This window comes from Esox lucius, chromosome 2 (genome assembly GCF_011004845.1).
Source record: "Esox lucius isolate fEsoLuc1 chromosome 2, fEsoLuc1.pri, whole genome shotgun sequence".
Classification (NCBI taxonomy): Eukaryota; Metazoa; Chordata; class Actinopteri; order Esociformes; family Esocidae; genus Esox; species Esox lucius.
Genome location: NC_047570.1, coordinates 14815742 through 14840233, shown reverse-complemented (window position 1 = coordinate 14840233; position 24492 = coordinate 14815742). Strand labels below are relative to the sequence as shown.

At 42.4% G+C, this 24492-nt stretch overlaps 1 protein-coding gene across 4 annotated transcripts in view; it reads left to right on the top strand.

The window, feature by feature from the left end:
• The window catches only part of sbf2 (SET binding factor 2), a 141785-nt gene that overhangs the window by 56405 nt on the left and 60888 nt on the right, over window positions 1–24492 (top strand). For all 4 annotated transcript variants that reach the window (XM_013138397.3, XM_020054565.2, XM_013138396.3 and 1 more), the window contains exons 3-15: window positions 3501–3638; window positions 8856–8978; window positions 9731–9841; window positions 11369–11474; window positions 14338–14470; window positions 14846–14954; window positions 17609–17722; window positions 19719–19796; window positions 20125–20238; window positions 23205–23333; window positions 23474–23572; window positions 23723–23939; window positions 24115–24224. In XM_013138397.3, the coding sequence (XP_012993851.1) occupies window positions 3501–3638; window positions 8856–8978; window positions 9731–9841; window positions 11369–11474; window positions 14338–14470; window positions 14846–14954; window positions 17609–17722; window positions 19719–19796; window positions 20125–20238; window positions 23205–23333; window positions 23474–23572; window positions 23723–23939; window positions 24115–24224 (1581 nt within the window). The remainder of the gene's footprint in view (window positions 1–3500; window positions 3639–8855; window positions 8979–9730; window positions 9842–11368; window positions 11475–14337; window positions 14471–14845; window positions 14955–17608; window positions 17723–19718; window positions 19797–20124; window positions 20239–23204; window positions 23334–23473; window positions 23573–23722; window positions 23940–24114; window positions 24225–24492) is intronic.

Below are 24492 nucleotides of genomic sequence, written 5' to 3'. Positions count from 1 at the left end.
CCGGGACTCAATGTGCCACATGATGCGCAGGGCTCGATCAGTGGCAGGGCAACAATGTGTAAAAGGACAAAGGTCCCAGAGTAGGTTAGACATTGACATCAGAACGCCCCATGTGGCTGGGAGCTCCACTGTCACTTGACTGTGGTCTAATTTGAGACCGGGCAGAGGCCGTCCTGCCACTGTGACTCAGCGCGTGTGTGTGTCTGTCTGTGCCCGATGTGTGTCAGCTGGGTCTGTTTGGTTGTGTTGTATGTTTCGTTGGTGTACTTTTGTTCTTGTAGAGGGTGCTTCTGTACAAGCTGTGCACCTGTTGTACTCATGCAAACATATTTTTCTTGCTCTTTCCCTAAACTTTGTGCGTGCGTGCGTGCATGTATCTGTCCGTCACAGCTGGCAGCCGGTAGGGGCTCCTTGGAGCGGTGCCTAGAATCACTACTCTGCAGTCACTGTGTGTCTCTGTGTTTGTCGGTGTATGTGTCTCCCTGCCTGCATGCCTGATTCTATCGGTGTGTCTGTCTGTCTGTCTGTGTGTCTGTGTGTCTGTGTGTCTGTCTGTGTGTCTGTGTGTCTGTCTGTGTGTCTGTGTGTCTGTGTGTCTGTGTGTCTGTCTGTGTGTCTGTCTGTCTGTGTGTCTGTCTGTCTGTGTGTCTGTCTGTCTGTCTGTCTGTCTGTCTGTCTGTGTCTGTCTCTCTGTCTGTCTGTCTGTGTGTCTGTGTCTCTGTCTGTCTGTCTGTGTCTCTCTGTCTGTCTGTGTCTCTCTGTCTGTCTGTGTCTCTCTGTCTGTCTGTCTGTCTGTCTGTGTCTGTCTGTGTGTCTGTGTCTGTCTGTCTGTCTGTCTGTGTCTGTCTGTCTGTCTGTCTGTCTGTCTGTGTCTGTCTGTCTGTCTGTGTGTCTGTCTGTGTCTGTCTGTCTGTCTGTCTGTCTGTGTCTGTCTGTCTGTCTGTCTGTCTGTCTGTCTGTGTCTGTGTGTCTGTCTGTCTGTCTGTCTGTGTCTGTCTGTGTGTCTGTGTCTGTCTGTCTGTCTGTCTGTGTCTGTCTGTCTGTCTGTCTGTCTGTCTGTGTCTGTCTGTCTGTCTGTGTGTCTGTCTGTGTCTGTCTGTCTGTCTGTCTGTCTGTGTCTGTCTGTCTGTCTGTCTGTCTGTCTGTCTGTGTCTGTGTGTCTGTCTGTCTGTCTGTCTGTGTCTGTCTGTCTGTCTGTGTGTCTGTCTGTCTGTCTGTCTGTCTGTCTGTCTGTGTGTCTGTCTGTCTGTCTGTCTGTCTGTCTGTGTCTGTCTGTGTCTGTCTGTGTCTGTCTGTGTCTGTGTCTGTGTCTGTCTGTCTGGTACACAGGTCCTTGCACAGCAGGAGAAACTGCACACATTCCTAGCATGATTGGATGCCTTGCTTCTTACTATAGAATTATTGACAGGAGTCCCGTACGTTTTCATTTCTTTTTTGCTTTCGTTTCTGTTCCACAGAAAGCTACTGGATCTTTGACTTAATAATTCTCCTCCACTAATTAGTCTTACTCTGTTCTTAAAAGTTTCCTGTCCCCTCATTCCACCTCTATGACTGGGGCTGAGATTTGGCTGAGATTTGGATCTCAGGTGTAAGAATCCTGTCAGTTTCCCTCACTCTCTTGCTCAGTCAATTATTTCCCTCCATTTTTCCCCCCATTTTGTCCTGTTGTTTTAGACGTGCTGTTGAGTCTAAAGTGAATATTTACATAGAGAAAATTCTTCAAAACAAATGACTGCCTTTCAGCCAGTCAGACAGGCATGTTAGAAAGGATAGGATGTCTCCAGTGGGTTTAGCAGTTTGTCTGTTTTTCTGCTGTCTGAAGACACTGGGCACGTGGTGCGGAGGGAGGAATAAACTATGGACCCAGCGAAGTGTCTTTGAACCCTGTCCAGAATCTTAAGTGCATCTCTTCAGACCTCCGGGCTAGTGTGAAGTTAACAGCTTTCCAAAAGATGGCCATGGATATCATTAAAGACAAACAAGACCCCGTTCCTCTTGCCTTGCATACACACATGCTCTCACACAGACACACATTGGCTTCCAGACCCCACTTGTCGTATCTCTGTTCATCTCCCTAGGTATGTGGTCTGAAAGGGGTTTATCTCCTTTTCCGAGAGTGATTAACGACATACTTTGAACATTTGTGGATGTGTCCACAGCTATCTGCTATTGTCCTGCTTTCTGTGCCCTTGCCCAGTTTGGACCCCCCCCCCCCCCCACACACACACACACACACAATACAGTTTTTCCAGATTTCCTGCTGCCTATTGTGTCTGGGGATGGATGTACCCTGGTTCAAGCGCCAAGCCAATCAAGCACCGCTCCTCTCTTCTTTTGGTCCCGTTCTTCCTCTCTCCTTCATTTGTCTTATCTCTCCCTCTTATGGCCTGTCTCTTCCCCTGTCTTGTTGTTTTCACCTTTTTTCCATAAACCTCAATCTCTCTGTTATCTCTTCCCACCTGTTCCTCTCTTGTCCCATCATGACCCTGTTTTCCTTGTGAAAAGCCTGAGGAGCACTCCAAACATCTCCCAACTCCCCTCGGTCTGCTTGCGTCTGTCAGTCCCGTTCTGCTTCCTGCACTACCCTCACGTTCACTCGCCTATCTCATTATGTCTCTTTGCACACCTCTTTTACAGTCTTCACATATTGTCTTGTTTCTCTCTTTCATCGTCAGATGATCAATTGTTTTTTTGTTTTTGTTTTTAGCTATGAGAGTAACATTAGGACTAGTTACTAGCTAGGACAACAACCCTAATGATACATTTTATGCCAGGGAAGATTGTTTTGCATTTTTGTCCATGACATTGGGGTGTTTGTCAATTAGTCACGATTATCTTGTTTATTTTTTAACGATAACATGGGATTTTCTGCTTGAATCATTTTCTGCTTGAGTTGGCCTAAAAATCTACTATTAGGCTACATTCTTTGGCTATCTATTACATTTTGTACTATCTAGAAACAGCTACTGTTATTTTGATCTTATCCTTATCTTTCAAGTGTTGTTCCAACTCTTCTTTCCCAGTAAAAGTCAGCACTTAATGTCTGTTCCTTTCCTTATGATTGACGCTGATGTGCTTAGAATAAAGCTGGTATCATACAGTTGTGCCAACCAGTGACTGGACTGGGCGCCTCTGAGCCGTGAGGAAAAGTGAATCAGTGATTCCCCACACTGTGATATGGTACAGTAGTTTTACTAATGCACTTGAACAGGACATCCTGTGCTACTCTCCACAATGTCGTCAGAGAACCCCACTCTCGCTGAAGAGTTACCAGCAGCAGATCCGCTGGGGACCCAGGGGCTGGAGTAGAGGCTCCTGCTCTCAACGCACTTGGCCCCCACTTCCAGTAACCACTGTAAAAAGGCCACAAGGTGTCCTGCACTCTGCCTGTTTGTAAGGGAACCTGTGTCAGTTTGGTCGTTGCGGGGCGTGTGTGTTTTCCTGTTCAGAGCTGCAGTACAGGTGCTAACGTATACTGGTGTGTTGTACTTTGTTTTTAGTTCTGCCAGCCAGGAGGATGGAGACTGTCCCGAGAGAGGAGACCTCCCACCTTCTTCACAGTGGTGTTGACGGACATTGACTCCGACAGACACTACTGCTCCTGCCTTACCTTCTATGAGGCAGAGGTCAACCTGCAGGTGAGAGGGCCTGTTGTACTCCCCTATACCACTGTATGCAGATTCATTATGATCTAAAATAACTGACAGCTCACCCGTAGTTGCACCATTTTAAACATCAATGTACGTTTGGCCTTTTGGTGGATTTTTCATGACCAGGAACATGCCCTTTAGGTTCTGGCCTTGGAATCTATTTCATAAGTGCCTTTTGAGAGAAACCCAGGATAGAAGATATTGCCTACTGCATAAGCTGGCAGCATGTAATGTCTCTTAATAAGCAGAACAGGGTTATGTCCGTTCACTTCTTCATCACTTCCAGCATCCCTCTCGCTGTCTGGACTTCATTCCCAGGAGCCAGTGAAGGCCGTTTGTTGATTCTTGGAAAGTTGTTTGGTTTCTTTGTGATTTTTCTTTTTTTTCCAAAATGTGTTGTTGTCATGTTTTCTTGCTTTGCTTTATTTTTTTTTTTAACTAATAGTAATGGATGTAAATTGAATGATGTGTCCCAGAACCCTAGACGTTCTGGATGAACTGAGATTAAGTGAATACTTGACATACTGAATGGGTTTGCTGTGATCGGAGAGTAGACCTATCCATATGAGACCATCCTATGCCTTTTAGCACTGGCATGAATGCAGTTCCATCTTTTTTAGGAATAAAAAATATAAAAAAATAAAACAAATATTTGTTCAGGCTGTGTGGATAGTCTAAAATGAAATCTAAAATGGTCATACTATTAACCAACCATCTATGAATAAGCAACTGCTAGCGATGCTTGTGTTTAGAATATTTTGGGGTGAGGGTTAATGTTAAGGTTATGGAATGTAGAGCCCAAAGAGGAGAAAATGGTTCAATATTCCAGTTACTATGGATTATTGTGCATTCAAGTTTCAGTTTTGGATTTACTACTTTTTTGACAGTGTGCAGGTAACAACAACCTTTCTCTATTACCAAAAAAAATTGCACCAACCAACAGAGGCAGCCCTCTTGAGTGGCGCTGCATCACTATGACCATGGTTGTTAATGTCTGTAATTAAATGTCTGGCTGACATTCTCCTGAGAAGCCATCTAAAGTACAACTTATTGTGCTTATTCCGCTATGTTAGTGATCACTAGCATGCTTGACCTAGCTAACATTCAGCTATGTTAGCTAGATCACTAGCATGATCTAGTTAACATCATGCTTAGCTGATGTTTGCTAGATCATGCTAGTGTTTTTGATACGGTCAAGTTTTAGAAATGCTGCTCAAAGGTGCACAAAACACCTTAGCTAGATGCAAAGTTGTACGATATTACTTCCTTACAATTGCACACTTGCTGTTTATTTATATATTTTTCAATTAAATAAGTTTGCTTGTAATGTGACTACCGCCAAGTTTTTTTGGTGTAATACTTTCACGCACAAATGCAAAAAAAGTGTGTTTATTGAAATTTTTTCGATTCATAATGTATTCCTAAAGACTGTTGTTCATGTGAACTGGCCTTAAGTATACTATAATCTGTTCATGTCCATTCATTGGAATTTAAATCTTTATTTATTGAGTGGTAACATGGTAACATGTCACATGGTGATGATTCAGTCTCCACTAATGCTCAGACTCAACTTCCAAGCATGTTGTGGAACTTACCTTTTAGTCTATCATAACACTTTGTATTGGATGAGTCAGACCAATTACAACAAACATCCCTTGTTGTGCCAGGATGCTGAACCGCTGTGATTTTCCATGTTGTGTTTAATGCTGCAGCATGTGAGCAAGGTATAAACCACCACATTCACACGTAAGTATGTATGAGTTACTGCTGGTAAAAAATGAAATGTCTGCAACTGGATCTTTGGCCTGGTCTATGCTTGGGCTGAAAGGTTAGAAAACAAGGCGTTATGTAGTCTAACTCCCCTGTCAGGCCGCGGCCCTGCCGACGTGTACTCTGACTTGACCCTCTCCTCCAACAACAGACTTGAGTCCTCCCTTATTTATTTAGTCCTCACGTGCCACTGGTTTAAAAGAGAGAAGGCCACTCGTTACGGTACTCGATATCAGTCTGAACCGGACGTGGGCTCGGGCCGGGCTCTACCTGTGTTCGAAAGGATGTATTCGACCTGGCAGTGATCGGGCTTACTGAACTGTAAACAAGAAAAATTTAACGAAAACAAAAATAAACTAATTGTCTGTGTTTGTGACTGGTGTGCTGTCTCTCGGTCTCCTCCTGCTGGAGTTGCTTTTAATGATAGTTATTAACTAGTTTCTAACTTGGTTCTGACAGAAAGGAATGTTACCAAAATCGTTTGTTTTTTCTGCATGAGCTTGCTTCATTTTTAGCTAAACGTGGCTTCCTTGTTGTTTATATATTAGCGGTGAATGAATCCTACCTTTACTTATACTGATAAATGCTACTGTAGTGTCACTACCAACTAATTAAACCAGATGCTTGAATTTCAGCATCTGTTTCTTAATTGCAAAAATGATCGATTACCCTCTCAATAGAAGCAAATTACAGGCTTTAGGACCATTTGAAACAGCGAAAAGCAACGCTTAATAAATTATCTGAAATCAGAGAGAATGTTCTTACTAAAACTTATTGCAGTCCTTATTGCAACATGGCAAATTGTATAAAAAAGAAAATCATATCGAATTTGGTGATTTACTTTTTCCGACAGTTCTGTTCATGTCGTTGTTTGCGTGAGTCTCTTGTTGGAGTTGGCGCACACAGAATCAAACACAGGCAACAGAGGCAGCAGCATTTGTCAGATTTCAGAAGATATACGGATGTTTTATTATCCCCAAATCCACAACAGTTGTTGATTTATACTGAAGTTTGTTTTCCCCTCTTCACTTTTACAAGGCAAGGTTTCCTGTCTTCTCACTTCTTTAGCTGAACTTTCAGACTTGTTAGCAAAACAGCATTATGGACTAGGAAACTTTTTTTATTTTTTTGTGGTTCGGGATGTCTTTATTCCTTTGTTGTTGGCCTTGGCCTGGGCTAGGGCTTTAGTTACTATGGCATGGGTCGGACCGAGCTACATTTTTTTATTCTGCTGAGAACTCTAAAACCAGTAACATTGTGGTGCCAACAAAGATATTAATACATTATTACCATTATGATATACTCATATGATTAGTCATGGTTTTATTCCTTTCCCGGAACTGTTCCCAGACCTTTTTTTATGCTTTGTGCACTTACTATTGGCTCAGAGGGAGATCTGATAGAGATGGGAGTTTGACCATACACACTGGACTGATGAGCAACATAGGTGTGATTTCTCAGTTCATACGATTGTGTAGGTCTCTGTTGCAGTGTCTTATGGTTTAAGGACTAGCGTGGTACATCATCCCCTGCAGAGTTATGCGCTTCACCCTTTAAATTTAAACCAGCGAGGCTTTTTCGGACTGAATCCGAGAGAAGCTAGCCTGATGGCAGGAATTTATTTTCTCAAATAATTGAACAAAATCCCCAGAATGAAGTAAAAATGTGTTTCCCATCTGATGGGGTATGTTAATCCTGTGTTCCCTGTTCGGAACACGCCAGACCTCTTGTGGCATGTTTTCATTGTCTGCGGGAATATAAGTGAAAGAGCCCTGTAAGTCTGCTATGCTGCTATCTCTGTAATCGGATAGGACTGACGGCTTCTGGGACAGGACAATTAGAACCAGACTGAGATGAGACCGCTGAGACTTGACCTCTGTGGGAGGTGTCTTTTGTCAAATCATTCACCTTGATTACCTTGGCCATATGCTGTTGGTTTGACATGCTATTTATGGAACATTACGATCTGCTCTTTGCACCTAAGTGCCTGCATTGTATTACTAAAGACCTAGGTTTGTCTCCACTGTGGTCACAGGGTTTGAGTGAGGTGTCAGAGGTTTAGTTGTAGTTGTCTTTGGCTCTCTTTTTATGGAAAAACAAAACATTGTTGTTTTCTTACGATTCAGTCTTCAGGGGATTTTAATAGAGCTGTTTCTATAATGACCACATAATTAAAGTTGGCTTCCTGCCAAAGTGAATTCAAAATGTTTCAAACCAACACCTCAGGGTTTGTATCAATGCTTTGGAATAACATCCACAAATCATAAAAGTTCCGTTGAGGCTTTGCTGTTGCCGCCAGGTAGGCAGACCCTGGTTGAGGCAAATAGACATTATCTTGGGATCCAACTGAAAGGTGGTACACATGGTCTTAGTGCCGTCTGCCGCACTGGCTTGGGCGTCTCCAAGCTAAATTGTTGTTTTGTGCCAGAGAATGTGCTCTTCTCCAAGTACGTAGTTACCGCAGTGTGATGCAGAAGCGCTTGGTTGGAGAGGAGCTCTGGAGGAGACGTGCTTTGGTCTTTCACTTGCCAGCACCTGCTGTTGTGTCGTTGCAATGAGGCAAGGACATGATCGGCTAATTGGGAGGGAAGGTTGAAATAAACATTGAAACATTTTAAACAAAGGTAATGAGACAACAATACAGGTACGGTAGACTATTTTGCACAACACACTAAGAAAACCAAATAGCATAATAGACTGGATTTTATATGAATGGCTGGAAGGGCAAACAGCACTCTCTCTTAAGGTCCTGGATTTTGTTCATTTTCCATGAAAGGCACTTTTTTTGTGCTCTATTTTTCTTGGCACCAATCTTGTCACTAAATCCTCTTTGCTCTTTCAACTCCTCAACTCTGATGAGCATCTGTTTTGATGGGTGCAGATTGGAGAGGATTTTTTCATAACTCCAAATAAATCTGATTCCCATTGCAGAGGAAATCGAGGATTTGGAGTGTTTTATGGATGAGAATGCTTCCGTAGTACTCTAGTTTTCAGTGTTTGCCTTATGGTACTTTTCCATGCAATTTTCTTTTGGCAGAATGGAGTATTATCACTTTACATAGTACTTGTACTTTGCTCCCTGCCTGCGTCAATTAGACAATTTGAGTGGAAGGCCTGCCGGGTGTTGCAGTGAACTAAGGCTTGATGCGGCCACCACAGTCTAAGTTTGAGCCTTGACTGTGCCACTGGACAGCATGTGGCTAGAGCCTTGTTTGGCACTGCACCTCAACCAACATCGCCCTGGGTAGGGGAGGCATTGTTAGTGGAAGAAATGCATGCGCTCAATGTAAGATGTTCTGGATAATGCTCTGCTAAGATAATGAAACATGGAAATACAGCACTGGAGCCACCCAGGGTTTGATTGGCAGCACGGTCTCTTCTCTCTCCAATTACACAATTGAGCCTTCAGTTTCAATAACTACTGTTTTCTTTCAGGGAACTAAGAACATCGAGGTGGATGAAGATGAGGAAGAGGATGGCTTGATCCAGCCTGCTCAAGTCTTTGCACCGAAAAGTCTCATTCTGGTCTCCAGGCTTGATTATCCTGAAATTTTTCGGGTAAAATGACTGATCCTGATTAAGAGAGTTTCCCTTCAAAATGCCAGATAGAAATGCATACGAGGTTAATGTCGTTTTGTGATTTTATTGACTGTCCAGGAACATTATTGGTCGAATTACCGACGTTCGTGGTTGGTCATTTATTCTACTTATGTTGTGATAATTAGCTTTGACATGTTAAATATTATTCAATGCGCTAAGTTGCTGCACTCTCGATTGATTGTCATTTGGACTTGTTGATAGTTATACTATGCCACATGTTAAATCGCTTTATAAACCACACATGATTTGTATGTACTCTAATATGCAATATTCCACCAATCCATAAGAACATAGTAAATCTCTCCTATCCATTCCTAGGCGCTCGACTAGGCCACTATGATATTCAACATTTGAATGTCTCACACACACACACATTTCCCTAGTATGCCCAGGCATTTGCCATTGTGGTGTAGCTTTTTGACCTGTGTTTATGGAGTCATGAAACCCCACGCCTCGCCAGGCATTTTGGAATAACACGCAAACTACTAAACATTTAATGGATGTTGATTTCCCACACACAGTGTCTCCGACTGTCCATTTATGCGCAACATTGTGTGCTAATGTATTTTTGGATTAATCTGTCAATGCGTATCTGCGTGAGTTCATGTATTTTGCAATAAATCTGTCTGTGTATGAGAGTTCTCTTATGTGTTGTGATTCATCGGTCTCTGATTGACCGGGTTGTGTGCCTGTGTCCTCCTGACCTCCAGGGCTGCTTGGGCCTGATCTACACGGTGTATATCGACAGCCTGCCCTTCCCTCTGGAAGGGCTGGTGGCCAACCTCTTCACGTGCCTGGTGCCTATAGCTGGCGGCTCGCAGGTGAGCAGCCATTACTATAGCGAATCATTGAAATGCCTTTGTCTGGGTAGGCCCATCTGGCCCTCGGGGCTGCTTTAAACCGAGCCACGGATCCGGCCAAGACTAGGGGGTCAGTCTGGGTTAATGTTGCTGCTGGACCCACACACGGTGCTAGTTATCCGCTGCCTGTTAGGTGCTTATTATAATTATGGTCTCCTATAAGTCATGTGGAAGTGAAGAAGGAAGAAGTGTTTTGGTTCATGTGAAGTAAACCATTACCGTTTGCTTTCCAGTTAATCAGGCATTCCTCATTTAGATGGTGCCAGAGATTGCTCTACTGCCACGCGCAGACATTCCGTCAGTCCTGTTTTTGCTTTTACTTTCTGTCTTTGTGCTTTCATTCCTTTGTTATTGGAGTGAAAGGACGAGTGAGAGTGATGGGGATGTTTTTGTTTTCACTTCTGAAACGGTTATTAAAACCTTATTAAAAAGGTTATTAAAATTCACATCTGACGCTGTCTTATAACAAACAACCTGCGTCAGGAGCCGCGTAGTGTCTATACAATAATGGTCAATGTTGCTTTAAAAAGGCCAGGAAAAAATGTAGTCTGTGTTTGTAAAGTGGAAGGAATGTGGGACCATAATTTAGTGGTTTTCATGTAATTAACCATCACAATGTCAAACCATCACTATCCCCCACAGAGGCAATGGCTTTAGGCTCTAGAAACAGGAGTTAGAAACCTCAGGTGCAGAACAAAGTCCTCATTCCGCAGAACACTTTATCGAAGAAGTCAGCCAAAGAAACATTAGGTCACGCGTAGTAGAGCGTGGCGCTTATAATGCCAGGCTTGTGGGTTTGGTTCCCACAGGGGTCAGTACAAACAAATTATGAAAATATTCGCACTTCTGTTAGTTGCTCTGGAAAAAAGGGTCTGCTAAATGGCTTAAATCTAAATTAATATCCTGAATCAGGGGACATAAAGGTATTCTCTACTTGGTTCAAACTCAGTTGCACAGTCTGCAACCCTGTCAGTTCACTGTTGGTTTAAATTGGACAGACAGTGTGTTCACATCAACATACTTATTCCACTGTGAGTTTCCATCTGAAGCCTCAAAAACACTGGATTTAGCGATGAAAGCTGCTGTCCCTGTTGGATTTCAGAGGCATTGTGCCGTGCCAGTGATATTTAGGTTAACATGTAATTGAGGTTTCTTGCATCGCAGCCGGACAAACTCAAAAGGCTAATTCAGTCCTGCAGCTGCAGTGTCGATGGGCTTTCAACAGCACATTTTATTCATTTTCTGGGGGATTTTCAAAAAAATGTTATTTAACTGCCCTGGCTTATGGCATATGACCTTTGAGCTTTCTCTTTCATATAGCTTCTATAGATTCTATCTAGTATACTAATGCTATGACGTCCCATGACAACAGAGGCACCATGTCTGTTAATTCCTGTCTTGTACCGTTGTGCAGTCTCATATAGCTTTTTGATAGAGCCTCAGACTTTACAATTGTGTGCGTCTTGTGCTTTTTTTTTCCCCCCGCAGAAGTTATTTTCCCTGGGAGCAGGCGACCGGCAGCTGATCCAAACCCCTCTCAATGACAACCTGCCTGTTACTTGCAAGAGTGTGGCCCTGCTTTTCCAGCAGCTTGGTAGGTCTCTGCCTCAGCTTGGAGGCCTCTGCCTCTGCCTTACTGGACTTTGGCATGACCAGACATGGCCAAACTCTGTTAACCTCAATGCACCATCACGTTCCCACCATTATTTACTGTCTGGTTTGTACCTGGACTATTTGGTTTACAGTAGCTCCAAAGCCTATGATACTCTGGCTGTTTGTCTCCTACAGCTAGAGTATACGCAACTCTTATTGTAATGTCGATTGTTTCCTGACAACATGCTTAAGCTGTAGTCTCAAATGACATGATACAATAAATATCCCTCTTATTGTTTTTCAAGTTAATTTTAACGAGCTGCTTATTTGTGTGAAAGGTGACCCGGTCTTGATTTACATGAGAAAGGTTAAGAAGGACTATGCTGAATCAAAAGTTTTACACACTTTCAAATTAAATAGTCACAAATCACTTCGATTTTAATTCTGTATAAATAAACACTTACTTATTCTCCAGGATTGCTTTTTTGCGTTCTTGTACAAATGAGGTAAAATCTTTGCTGTTTGGAGATTTAATGTTGCCATTACCTTGTATTGTCCGCAGTGTGAATTCACTGACCTCAAGTAGGCTTTATCTGTTCCTTAATACGCTCAAATCAAAATTGCAGTGAAGTCCACAGTCCAAGGGCTAACTTAGGGGGGTGAGAGTGCCTAGGTGAAATCCAGTCCCTTTCACCTGATGTGTTTCTTTTATTTGTAATTTAATTTAGGCCCTCATTTGGTGTGATTAAAAGAATGTGCTATAAAAACAACATGGATGATGTTTCTTGAAAGCATTAGGCGCTGAAGCCTTGAGGAATTCAATAATAGTTTGCATGCAGATTGTGTTTATTTGGACAGCGAGCGGTTGACGTGCACACGCACGCGGGGGGTACTTCACTGATACATGAACGGTCATGTGCGAGACATGTGTTTGTAGCCAGGAAACGCACACAAAGGGAAGGAAGACAAATGGCCAGTACCATGACATTCTCCACAGCCATGGTTTGGGTCTGTCCTCACGCACTTTGTTTAGTTACCAAATGCTGCATATGTTGTCCAGGAACAGTCCACAAAGCAACTATAACACTCTGTCATTATGTCTTAGTAGAATTTAAACTTTCAAAGTGTGTAATTTACCTGGAGTCTGATACAGGATAGTTGATTACTGCTCTGCTCCAGACTTTATTTAGAGACACTGGAGGAGATGGTGCATGTTGTTCTGCTGCTTAGTTGGCCCAAGAGGAAACAAAGCAGGAATGTCTCTGTCATGACCTATAGTGGACTGTCTACAGCTCCCTACGCTGAACAGTACCCCTGAAGAGAGTATCTTCAGAGTTGCTCCGAAGCCGTGGAGTTCCTTTATGCATTCCTATCTTGTTCTTCTTTTTTTAGCTCCGTGGACTCCCAGGGGAACCCAGACTTGAAGACCCCGTATCTAATCTGTTGTTCTCCCATTGTTCTATTCCGTGTCTACCTCTACTTGGAGGGTCAATGTATACATTCAAATCTTAGAACAGATTATTAACCCGAGAATTTAGTCATAACCTGAAATACTGTGCGTTAACAGTTGGCTCCATTTAACCCTCACTGTCGTTAGCTTGTACCCTTGTCCCTCCCCGGTATTGTCTCTCGCCAGCCGGTGAAGAATTATTCAGTCCACCTCAAAACCAAACAAGGCCTGAGGGGAAGACCCAGACCCAGTGGCTGGTGAAGAGACGTGTAACATGTCCACACACTGTTTCAGTCCAGAGATCATCCCAGTCATCCTGGAGGAATGTCCGTTCAGCGTGTCACACTGCACAGGAAATGTGGCCTTTGTGGGGGGGGGGTAGGAAAGAGTGACCTGGACAGGCTGCTTGCTGTTTGTTGTTTGTTGCATTTTTCTGGGCCCGTCTTGTATTTAGGGTCGGAAATGTGTCACAGTTTCCAATAGATATGTAAACACCTCAAGGACACTAAACGAGCCTGTCTGATTATGTCATGATGCTATTATGAAAGTTAATTGTCCGTCAAGCATAGAAATGCCAGATTAGAGTCGCCTCAGAATCTTGCGCTTCCACACAGGAAGTGGTGTTGGAGTGACAGTGACCCAAGTGACCAGTCTATCCAGGTATTGGCTCACCAACAGGCCAGGCAGTGTTCCGGTTCCTGTTTATCAGGTCCTATTTGCGTTGGAGACAGACAGATTTGGTGGCCTCAGTAGTGGTGTGTTTTGAGGATATGTCTGCCTGTGTTTCTCCATGTTTATCGCTGCAACGTCTGATGAATGAGTCTGCCACTAGGTTGATAGGAAACAATAACAGGAACTGCAAAATTGAGAATTTGCCTGGCCTGTCATATTGGTATTTGACTGATTTATTTATATTGTCTCATAGTGTGTCATTTCCTCTAGCTGTTTTGAGATGTAATATTCCTTGTCATAAATGACATGGAAATGTACACAGTGTACTCTTTGGTGTTTGCAATGCATTTGTTTATTCACCTGTTATCACTTTAATTATTTTGTTTTCTTATATTTTGTTTTTCTTATATTCTTATTTTTTCTTTTTATATTTTTTCTTTTCTTTTCCTGTCAGTAAATGTCGGGAACGTTTTTCAGATGTTAGGATAACCATGCATACTGTGTGCTTTGCAATGTCAATTAACTTGCCTTCTATAATTTCCCTTGTAAATGTGAAATGATCACACATTCTATCACTCCAAATATAAATATTGTTTAATTTAAATATTGTTTGGTCAGCTTATTAAAGTTGATCCACCCCCCAACGGTATGCTTTTGATCAATTGTTCTGGAATAATAATAAGCAGTCAATGTCCAACGAATACCTCATTAATTACACATTCTCTCTCCTTTCTCCTGCCAGGAATCCAGAATGTTCTTAGTCTTTTCTGTGCAGTTCTGACAGAACACAAGGTTTTGTTCCATTCCACCAGTTACCAGAGACTAGGGGAGGCTTCACGTGCCCTGGAGGCCCTCATGTTTCCCCTCAAATACAGGTATAGGATTGCCTGATTAGTTAAATTCCTCACCTCTGCAACTAATTTGATTTTTTAATCTGTGACTTGAATGACAGTTATTACTATTGCAGTCATTTTTTTCCTCCTCCTTTCCTTCCTTTTTAAAATTGCTACGCTCAGCAGACTGGCTTTCATTATGAGTCTATTGAAACTGATTATATTGTAAAATGTTTGTGTCGATTGTGTTGCCAACATTTTGTGACAAAACAAAACAACATTCCAAAATGGTCTTGGTTATCTGTCCTCAACCTTTCACCAGTTTATTGCATATGGTCACTTGGAACATAGCAGTTTCATTTACAGTTTAACCTGGCAAGTGTTGTGTGTACTTAATGTTGTCTGTCTTAAATTCAGTTACCCATACATTCCCATTCTGCCATCGCGGCTGCTGGAGGTGCTTAGTTCCCCTACCCCCTTCATCATCGGGGTCCACTCCATGTTCCAGAGTGAAATCCAAGAACTGGTGAGTGATTCTTAGCATCCAGACGTAAACAGCCTTCTCTGCTGGCTAGTGATAGTTTCCACACCCCATTGACAGGCTTGCCACTTCCTGCCCAATACTGTCATTTCCCATTCATAAACTGCGGCTTATACACAGATTTTGCAGGAAAGAAACACATGGGAGCAGCTAATACACAAGTTTAGATTTTGAAAACTATTTCCAGTGGTGAATGTTTTCACAGATGACAGCTTGATGACGTAGACGTCTCAGAAACTCATGTAGCAAAGCTGAGACTATTGGCATTACAGGGTTTTCAAGGACATCTTTTATTCTTCCCCAAATACATTTTGTTAATGCCCTATGACAGATTTTTTTATATTCATGTACAATGTATGTATGAGTCACAATTCTCAAGACAAATGCAATCTAGATATGGGTGTGTTTAATACTCGGGTTTGTATACACCCAAAGCTATAAACTTAAGGGTGCGTTTTATACGTGGTGTGGGTTATAAACAAGGAATTACAGTATTTAATGTAATGATTTATACTGTCAATTTAAGTTGCTCCACATTTTTACAGTAAAAGAGATAATTATTCAGATGTTTTTTGCATATTTAAATTGATTGATGTTGGAACAATCAGGGACACCCAACTGATCTTAGAACGCCATTCCTGTCTGTCTTTGGCCTTACAATTTTTGTATGTAAAGTGTTTAACATAATTTTGTTCATGCCACATCACAAAACTGTATGAAAAATTGAAACTCCTTTCTCTGTTTAGAAAGTCCACACTAGCATCCAGTGTGTTTATAATATAGCCGATAATTAGTACTGCCAGACAAGAACTTAACCATTAGGCCCAAACTGAAAACTGCGGGCTTCAGTCAGGTACAGCAACAGACTGCATCTTTCTTTATGTTCAAGAAAAGGTGGCAGCATAGAGTTATTTGCATGCCTGACAAAGCTTTTTAAACCTGAACTTTGGTTATTTTATGTATACACTTTTATGTATACATGAGTCACATAGAAATTCCCTAATCTTTTAAACAAAAGCACATTTTTTGTCCCTTAAAATAACATCAAATTGATCAGAAATACAGTGTAGACATTGTTAATGTTCGAAATGACTATGATTTTCAATGGAATATCTACATAGGCCTACAGAGGCCCATTATTAGCAACCATCGCTTCTGTGTTTCAATGGCACGTTGTGTGTGCTAATCCATGCATATCATTTTAGCACCAGAACAGCCAGGCCTTTCAGACCCCCAGTATCCACCAGAGCCGAATGCCATTTGGTGTCATTAACATACCAATTGTTCCATTAGCATACAAATTATCCTCCACAGCATCCCCATCCGGATAGAGCATCAGTTCATCTACTGGGTCATCATCAAACTACATGGAATAGTCAAAAAAATTATGAATTACAGAATTTGTTTGTTTAAAATGGTTAATGAATTTGAATACAAGAATGTGTTTGTATTGAAGGTTACAAATTAAGAAAATGAATACACAGAACGATAATTTCTAAGATCACAGGCTGTAGTATTTTCATTTGTTTATTAGGCCCTACAAATGTACAAAATGAGATATACACAGCCAGTCTATAGATTAATAAATTATCGAAAATCTGAGGAAAGTCTATTTCTCCAAATGAATAGGCTATGTGAACGGCACATCTTTGCAGGTCTCTCCCGGGGGCTCTAGTGGGGCTATCGAGTTGATGTTGAATTGTCGATTAGCATATATCGTTTGTATTATGTTTCAGTAATAGCCTAATTAAATTGTTGAATGGTCATGGAAATCTTGTATTTAATTTGTAAGTTCACTGAAATTCAACCAAGGCTCTGATCATTCATTTGGGAGTGTCACCCATTCATCCATTAACATCATTACAATCTCAAACTCCAATTGGCGTTGGCATTTGGCGGTTCTAGTGTTAAAAGGCTAGTTGATCATTAGGAAAACAAGGGAGTTTTTCCCAAAGTTTTGAATGGTAGTGTATACATAAAAGAACCAGAGTCCAGGTTTAAAAAAAGATTTGGGAAAACATGCCTTTAGTCTTTAGAAAGCCTAACCCTGTATATTATTTTTAGAAGACTATTGCACACATTTTCGTGCCAAAGTAAACTGAATGGTTTTCAAAGATGTGTTGAATGTTTCCAAGTGGTCTTATTTCAGTCTTAATTTGCCATTTGCCTTAAAATCAAAGACACAGTTTGAATATTGCTGTCTATTACTGTAATCTAGGTTTGTGAACTTGATTGAAATCTTTAGGTTGCTATCACAGAAAATGCAGTAGGTTTGTGCATTCAAAATTGAATTACATTTTCAGGCAGCAAGATGTGAATACATTGCACAATTGCTGAAAAGGCTTTTTTGCCAGACAGATTAGAAGGCATTTTAACCATGAATCACAGAGTCTATTTAAAAAAAATTCAGCATTGTACGGTGAAAGGGAACGTTATGCTGAACTCAACATTTTTTATGCTGTGTAGTGCAGATTAAAGCAGCCTTGTCACTTTCAGGGAGTTGTAACTCCTCCACTATCTTAGTCAATAGCCAGCTTTAGCCGGTTTCTATGAAACTTATGTTGTATTCTCAACAGTAAAAATAGGAACTACACTGATTTAAATGGATTGTTTAGTAGTGTTTATTGTCTGTTTGTCAGTTGGACGTTATCATAGCGGATCTTGATGGAGGAACGATAAAAATTCCAGAGTGCATCCACCTGTCCCAGCTTCCTGAACCACTGTTACACACCACACAGACTGCCCTGTCTCTGGTACGTACTTTACCTGTTACACACCACACAGACTGCCCTGTCTCTGGTACGTACTTTACCTGTTACACACCACACAGACTGCCCTGTCTCTGGTACGTACTTTACCTGTTAGACTGCCCTGTCTCTGGTACGTACTTTACCTGTTAGACTGCCCTGTCTCTGGTACGTACTTTACCTGTTACACACCACACAGACTGCCCTGTCTCTGGTACGTACTTTACCTGTTAGACTGCCCTGTCTCTGGTACATACTTTACCTGTTAGACTGCCCTGTCTCTGGTACGTACTTTACCTGTTAGACTGCCCTGTCTCTGGTACGTACTTTACCTGTTACACACCACACAGACTGCCCTGTCTCTGGTACGTACTTTACCTGTTAGACTGCCCTGTCTCTGGTACGTACTTTACCTGTTACACACCTCACAGACTGCCATTTTTCTGGTACATACCTGTTACACACCACACATACTGCCCTGTCTCTGGTACGTACTTTACCTGTTACACACCACACAGACTGCCCTGTCTCTGGTACGTACTTTACCTGTTAGACTGCCCTGTCTCTGGTACGTACTTTACCTGTTACACACCTCACAGACTGCCATTTTTCTGGTACATACCTGTTACACACCACACAGACTGCCCTGTCTCTGGTACGTACTTTACCTGTTAGACTGCCCTGTCTCTGGTACATACTTTACCTGTTAGACTGCCCTGTCTCTGGTACGTACTTTACCTGTTAGACTGCCCTGTCTCTGGTACGTACTTTACCTGTTAGACTGCCCTGTCTCTGGTACGTACTTTACCTGTTACACACCACACAGACTGCCCTGTCTCTGGTACGTACTTTACCTGTTAGACTGCCCTGTCTCTGGTACGTACTTTACCTGTTAGACTGCCCTGTCTCTGGTACGTACTTTACCTGTTACACACCACACAGACTGCCCTGTCTCTGGTACGTACTTTACCTGTTAGACTGCCCTGTCTCTGGTACGTACTTTACCTGTTAGACTGCCCTGTCTCTGGTACGTACTTTACCTGTTACACACCACACAGACTGCCCTGTCTCTGGTACATACTTTACCTGTTAGACTGCCCTGTCTCTGGTACGTACTTTACCTGTTAGACTGCCCTGTCTCTGGTACGTACTTTACCTGTTACACACCTCACAGACTGCCATTTTTCTGGTACATACCTGTTACACACCACACAGACTGCCCTGTCTCTGGTACGTACTTTACCTGTTAGACTGCCCTGTCTCTGGTACATACTTTACCTGTTAGACTGCCCTGTCTCTGGTACGTACTTTACCTGTTAGACTGCCCTGTCTCTGGTACGTACTTTACCTGTTACACACCACACAGACTGCCCTGTCTCTGGTACGTACTTTACCTGTTAGACTGCCCTGTCTCTGGTACGTACTTTACCTGTTAGACTGCCCTGTCTCTGGTACGTACTTTACCTGTTACACACCACACAGACTGCCCTGTCTCTGGTACGTACTTTACCTGTTAGACTGCCCTGTCTCTGGTACATACTTTACCTGTTAGACTGCCCTGTCTCTGGTACGTACTTTACCTGTTACACACCACACAGACTGCCCTGTCTCTGGTACATACTTTACCTGTTAGACTGCCCTGTCTCTGGTACGTACTTTACCTGTTAGACTGCCCTGTCTCTGGTACGTACTTTACCTGTTAGACTGCCCTGTCTCTGGTACGTACTTTACCTGTTACACACCACACAGACTGCCATTTTTCTGGTACATACCTGTTACACAGCCTCAATTTTTAGTGGCCATAAGCTCATCCTTAACAATGTCATACCCTCATTAGATCAAGTTGAGCGCATGTGGTTGATTGCAAACAGCTGTATAATGTTCTGCCCTTATGTAACTAGTGTAGTTATTGTAATGGCTCATCTGAACAATAAATGTGTCAACTGGCAAACCAATAAAGGAGTAATCCAGTCCTGAAAAATGTTTTTCAAATTATTTTCAGGTTTTGCATCCCGATCTGGAGATAGCTGACAATGCCTTCCCACCCCCGCGAACAGCCCCCTCTAACCTCAAACTATTGGTAAGGCACCGTCATTTACCTGAACTGTTAGGAATCTATTTAAAAGCTTAACCCCTGACCCTGGCTAGGACTGATTGTAATAAATAGATCATCTTATCAGAAAAGGGTTTTCTGAAATGAGGACACTACTGCTCTGCGATCGCTCCAATAGCAAAGTTTTTTTCTTATCAGCTCTAAAAATAGCACACCAATTTGAACATTAGGTGGGCAGTTCAGATTTCTTCAGATGGTTGAATAAACAAGTTGACCGTGACTCATTTGAGCATAATTAACCATGTGGTATTCATTGCATGTCTGTAAGATGACTCGTCTCCTCCGTGTGTTTCAGGATAAGGAGGTGAGAGCTGTGTTCCTCAGGCTGTTTGCACAACTTTTCCAGGGCTACAGATCTTGCCTGCAGCTCATTCGCATCCATTCTGAACCTGTTATCCACTTTCACAAGGTGAGATATGAACGCACTTGTTCAACTCTGAAGGTCAACCTAAGACTGAAAATGTTTTCATGTTCCACTAGATAACTTTAAATAAATTTATTTTACATATATTTTACATAGTTTACTTTGTGGTAAACAACATTTTTTGATGACAACTTAAGTATTATAATGAAATTATTATAATCCATAATGTCACAGTTGTAAGTCAGTTTTTCTCTCTAAAGAAAATATGAACATTTTAAATAAATGTTTGCTTAATTGCTGTTTTTGTGTGCCACAGAGCCCTCCTTTGAAAGTTTCTGATGAGATTTTATCCTAAGAATTTATTAATACATTTTACATTAGTTGTTTTATCAATGTTTCTGTTGTCGCAAAAATGTCAAATTCCATATTGCAAGTTTTGTTGTTCCATTAGCCTAAAGTGGAAATACTTAGAAAGAAATCAAGTTTTGTCTCAAAACCTCTGTAAGGTTCTACAAATTGTTACTTTAGAATGTTTGTTTATGCTTACTGAGAGACAGTTTCTTTCTTTGTGATAATGTCACATCCTTGATGCTGGAGTTGCCCCTCAGCTATTGAAACATCCTTTTACCAACTGATACAATGTGCCCCCTTCAGCCACAATTTGTAGTGATAACAACACATTCGTCACACATGCCTTTTGTTATTTGGAGATGAACATACAGTGGGGAGAACAAGTATTTGATATACAGGTTATTTTGCAGGTTTTCCCACTTACAATGCATGTAGAAGTCTGTACTTTTTATCATAGGTACTCTTCAACTGTGAGTGATGGAATATAAAACAAAAATCCAGGAAATCACATTGTATAATTTTTAAGTAATTAGCATTTTCTTGCATGACATAAGTATTTGATACATCAGAAAAACAGAACTTAATATTTGTTACAGAAACCTTTGTTTGCAATTACAGTGATCATACGTTTCCTGTAGTTCTTGAACAGATTTGCACACACTGCAGCAGGGATTTTGGCCCACTCCTCCATACAGACCTTCTCCATATCCTTCAGGTTTCGGGGCTGTCGCTGGGCAATACGGACTTTCAGCTCCCTCCAAGGATTTTCTATTGCGTTCAGGTCTGGAGACTGGCTAGGCCACTCCAGGACCTTGAGATGCTTCTTACTCCTAGTTGCCCTGGCTGTGTGTTTCGGGTCGTTGTCATGCTGGAAGACCCAGCCAAGACCCATCGTCAGTGCTCTTACAGAGAGAAGGAGGTTGTTCACCTCAATACGGTGCAGTCGTCCTGTCCCCTTTGCAGAAAAGCATCCCCAAAGAATGATGTTTCCACCTCCATGCTTCACGGTTGGGATAGTGTTCTTGGGGTTGTACTCATCCTTCTTCTTCCTCCAAACACGGCGAGTGGAGTTTTGACCAAAAAGATCAATTTTTGTCTCATCAGACCACCTGACCATCTCCCATTCCTCCTCTGGATCATCCAGATGGTCATTGGCAAATTTCAGACGGGCCTGGACATGCGCTGGCTTTAGCAGGGGGACCTTGCGTTCGCTGCAGGATTTTAATCCATGACGGCGTAGTGTGTTACTAATGGTTTTCTTTGTGACTGTGGTCCCAGCTCTCTTCAGGTCATTGACCAGGTCCTGCCGTGTAGTTCTGGGCTGATCCCTCACCTTCCTCATAATCATTGATGCCCCACGAAGTGAGATCTTGCATGGAGACCCATACCGAGGGAGATTGACAGTCATCTTTAACTTCTTCCATGTTCTAATAATTGCGCCAACAGTTGTTGCCTTCTCACCAAGCTGCTTGCCTATTGTCATGTAGCCCCTCCCAGCCTTGTGCAGGTCTACAATTGTATCCCTGATGTCCTTACACAGCTCTCTGGTCTTGGCCATTGTGGAGAGGTTGGAGTCTGTTTGATTGAGTGTGTGGACAGATATCTTTTATTCAGGTAACGAATTCAAACAGGTGCAGTTAATACAGGTAATGAGTGGAGAACAGGAGGGCTTCTTAAAGAAAAACTAACAGGTCTGTGAGAGCCGGAATTCTTACTGGTTGGCAGGTGATAAAATGCTTATGTCATGCAATAAAATGCTAATTAATTATTTAAAAATCATACAATGTGATTTTCTGGATTTTTGTTTTAAATTACGTCTCTCACAGTTGAAGTGTACCTATGATAAAAATTACAGACCTCTACATGCTTTGTGAGTAGGAAAACCTGCTAAATCGGCTGTATATCAAATACTTGTTCTCCCCACTGTATCACAATATACTGGTCATTGTAATGTAGATGACTGCCTTTTGGTTTTCAGTGTGTTTGACATAAAACATTTATAGGTAGGGTTCTTTTGATTACTTGTTAAAATAAAACCCCTGCAGGTTTTCGTTCATCCAGTTTTCTCTCCAAGAACAAGAAGATTATTTCCTAAAAGCTGTCTGATAAAGCTTTTTAGAGGTGTTTTGTGTTAGTATGTGTGCGTGTGTTGTTTTGTTTTGCTTTTCTGTTAAATGTTGTCAGCCTTGGGCAATGGCCTCCGATGAGCCATATGAAATGTATCAGATTGACTTTTTGTTTTTGGCTGGGTTTGTATTTGTTTGTGTCTGTGACGTCTCTATGGAAACCTCTTAGCATGTCCCTTTCAAAGTACCCCACATGGCTTAGATTATAGGTTAGGAATTCATCAGGAATCTACAGAAACTCTTGTTTTTTTACGGAGAGGCGTAGACTAATGAAAACTGACCTGACTTTTTTGTATTTCTTTCACCCACTATAAATAACAAAGCATTATTCAGCTGATGAAGTTTGCATTTCCTTTGCATTTAGTCATCATCAAGGTCATTTGTGTGACTGTCTCGCAACTTGCCCTAGGTTCATTATGATAAGGGAATATAAGTTACTCAGATAAGAAAGTAAAACTGCCTATTTCAGTCCTACACCTAGATTAATCTTCATGTACCTACTATTTATTTACTTTTGACCCTGTCCCCCTCCAGGCTGCCTTCCTGGGCCAGAGAGGCCTAATCGAGAACGACTTCCTGACCAAGGTTCTGGAAGGCATGGCCTTTGCTGGCTTTGTGTCCGAGAGGGGTCCTCCTTACCGGGCCTGTGATCTGTTTGACGAGGTACTGAACAACATGGCTGTTACTGTATGTTTTCATTGTTCTACAGCTCCAGTTTGATTTTACAACAGTTTGTCATCCATGGTAGTATGGTCCTTTGGGATTGGTGACATTGTCAAATGACTTATTTTTTTGCTCTGTAGCTGGTGGCCTTTGACACAGAACGCTTAAAAGAGGAGGAGGCTAGCCCTGCCAAGCTGCAGAAACACATGCGGGAACTCTCTGAGCAGCTCTACAAAAATGTGAGCATTCAGCCTCCGGGTCTACATGGCATAGCATTCATATCAGGCACTACCTGTGCACTTCATTCTGCTAGTATATCCTATGTTCACCTCAGGCGTGAATGGTGTTCTGCCTGTCTCTATTGTTCATTATTGGGTGGTCCACCACAGGAGAATCCCAACCCCCACATGGCTTTCCAGAAAGTGCCTCGTCCCACCGAGGGGTCCCACCTACGGGTGCACGTGGTGCCCTTCCCCCTGCTGGACGATGGGAAGGTGGAGGGGCTGCTGGCAGAGGGCCTGGCCAAGCATCCCAGCGTCCCTGCCATTACCACCACCACCAGCCGCGCAGAGCGGAAGTGTGTTGTCCCCCCTGGGCCACCTGTCGGTATGGAAAACACAAGTCAGCTCTAGTCAGTGTCTACTCTTGGCCAGGCAGAAATCCGTCTGTAATAAGTTCTTTGCTTATTGGTACTTAGGTTGCTAAGGGTTGAGCCATGTCTGTCCTGGTATGGCTAGTGTCTCTACCTCTTTCCTAACCTACTGGTTCCTCACCTCTGCAGTGTCCATCCTGGGGAAGATGGGCTCTGTGTTCAACAGTGCTCGACGGCTGGAGGTGGTGAGGAACTGCATCTCCTTCATCTTTGACAACAAGACCCTGGAGACTGAGAAGGTGACGCACTTAGTCCTCTCCAATCCCTGTGTCTCAGCGCCATGTAATGAGCCACCTCTCTGACGGCCCAGACAGCTGGATAGTGACATCTGTTCTGCATGTCTGTCCGGCGTTAGCACATTGAACCCAGTCCGCCCCGGCCTCCTAGCTGGGAGACGTGACCTCACTTGAGACCAGGACCAATCATCACGCAGATTGGATCTATAATGTACCTCATTATCTCCTTGTCATACTCATTTTATGTTGTAACGTAGGGGTTAATGGCGTA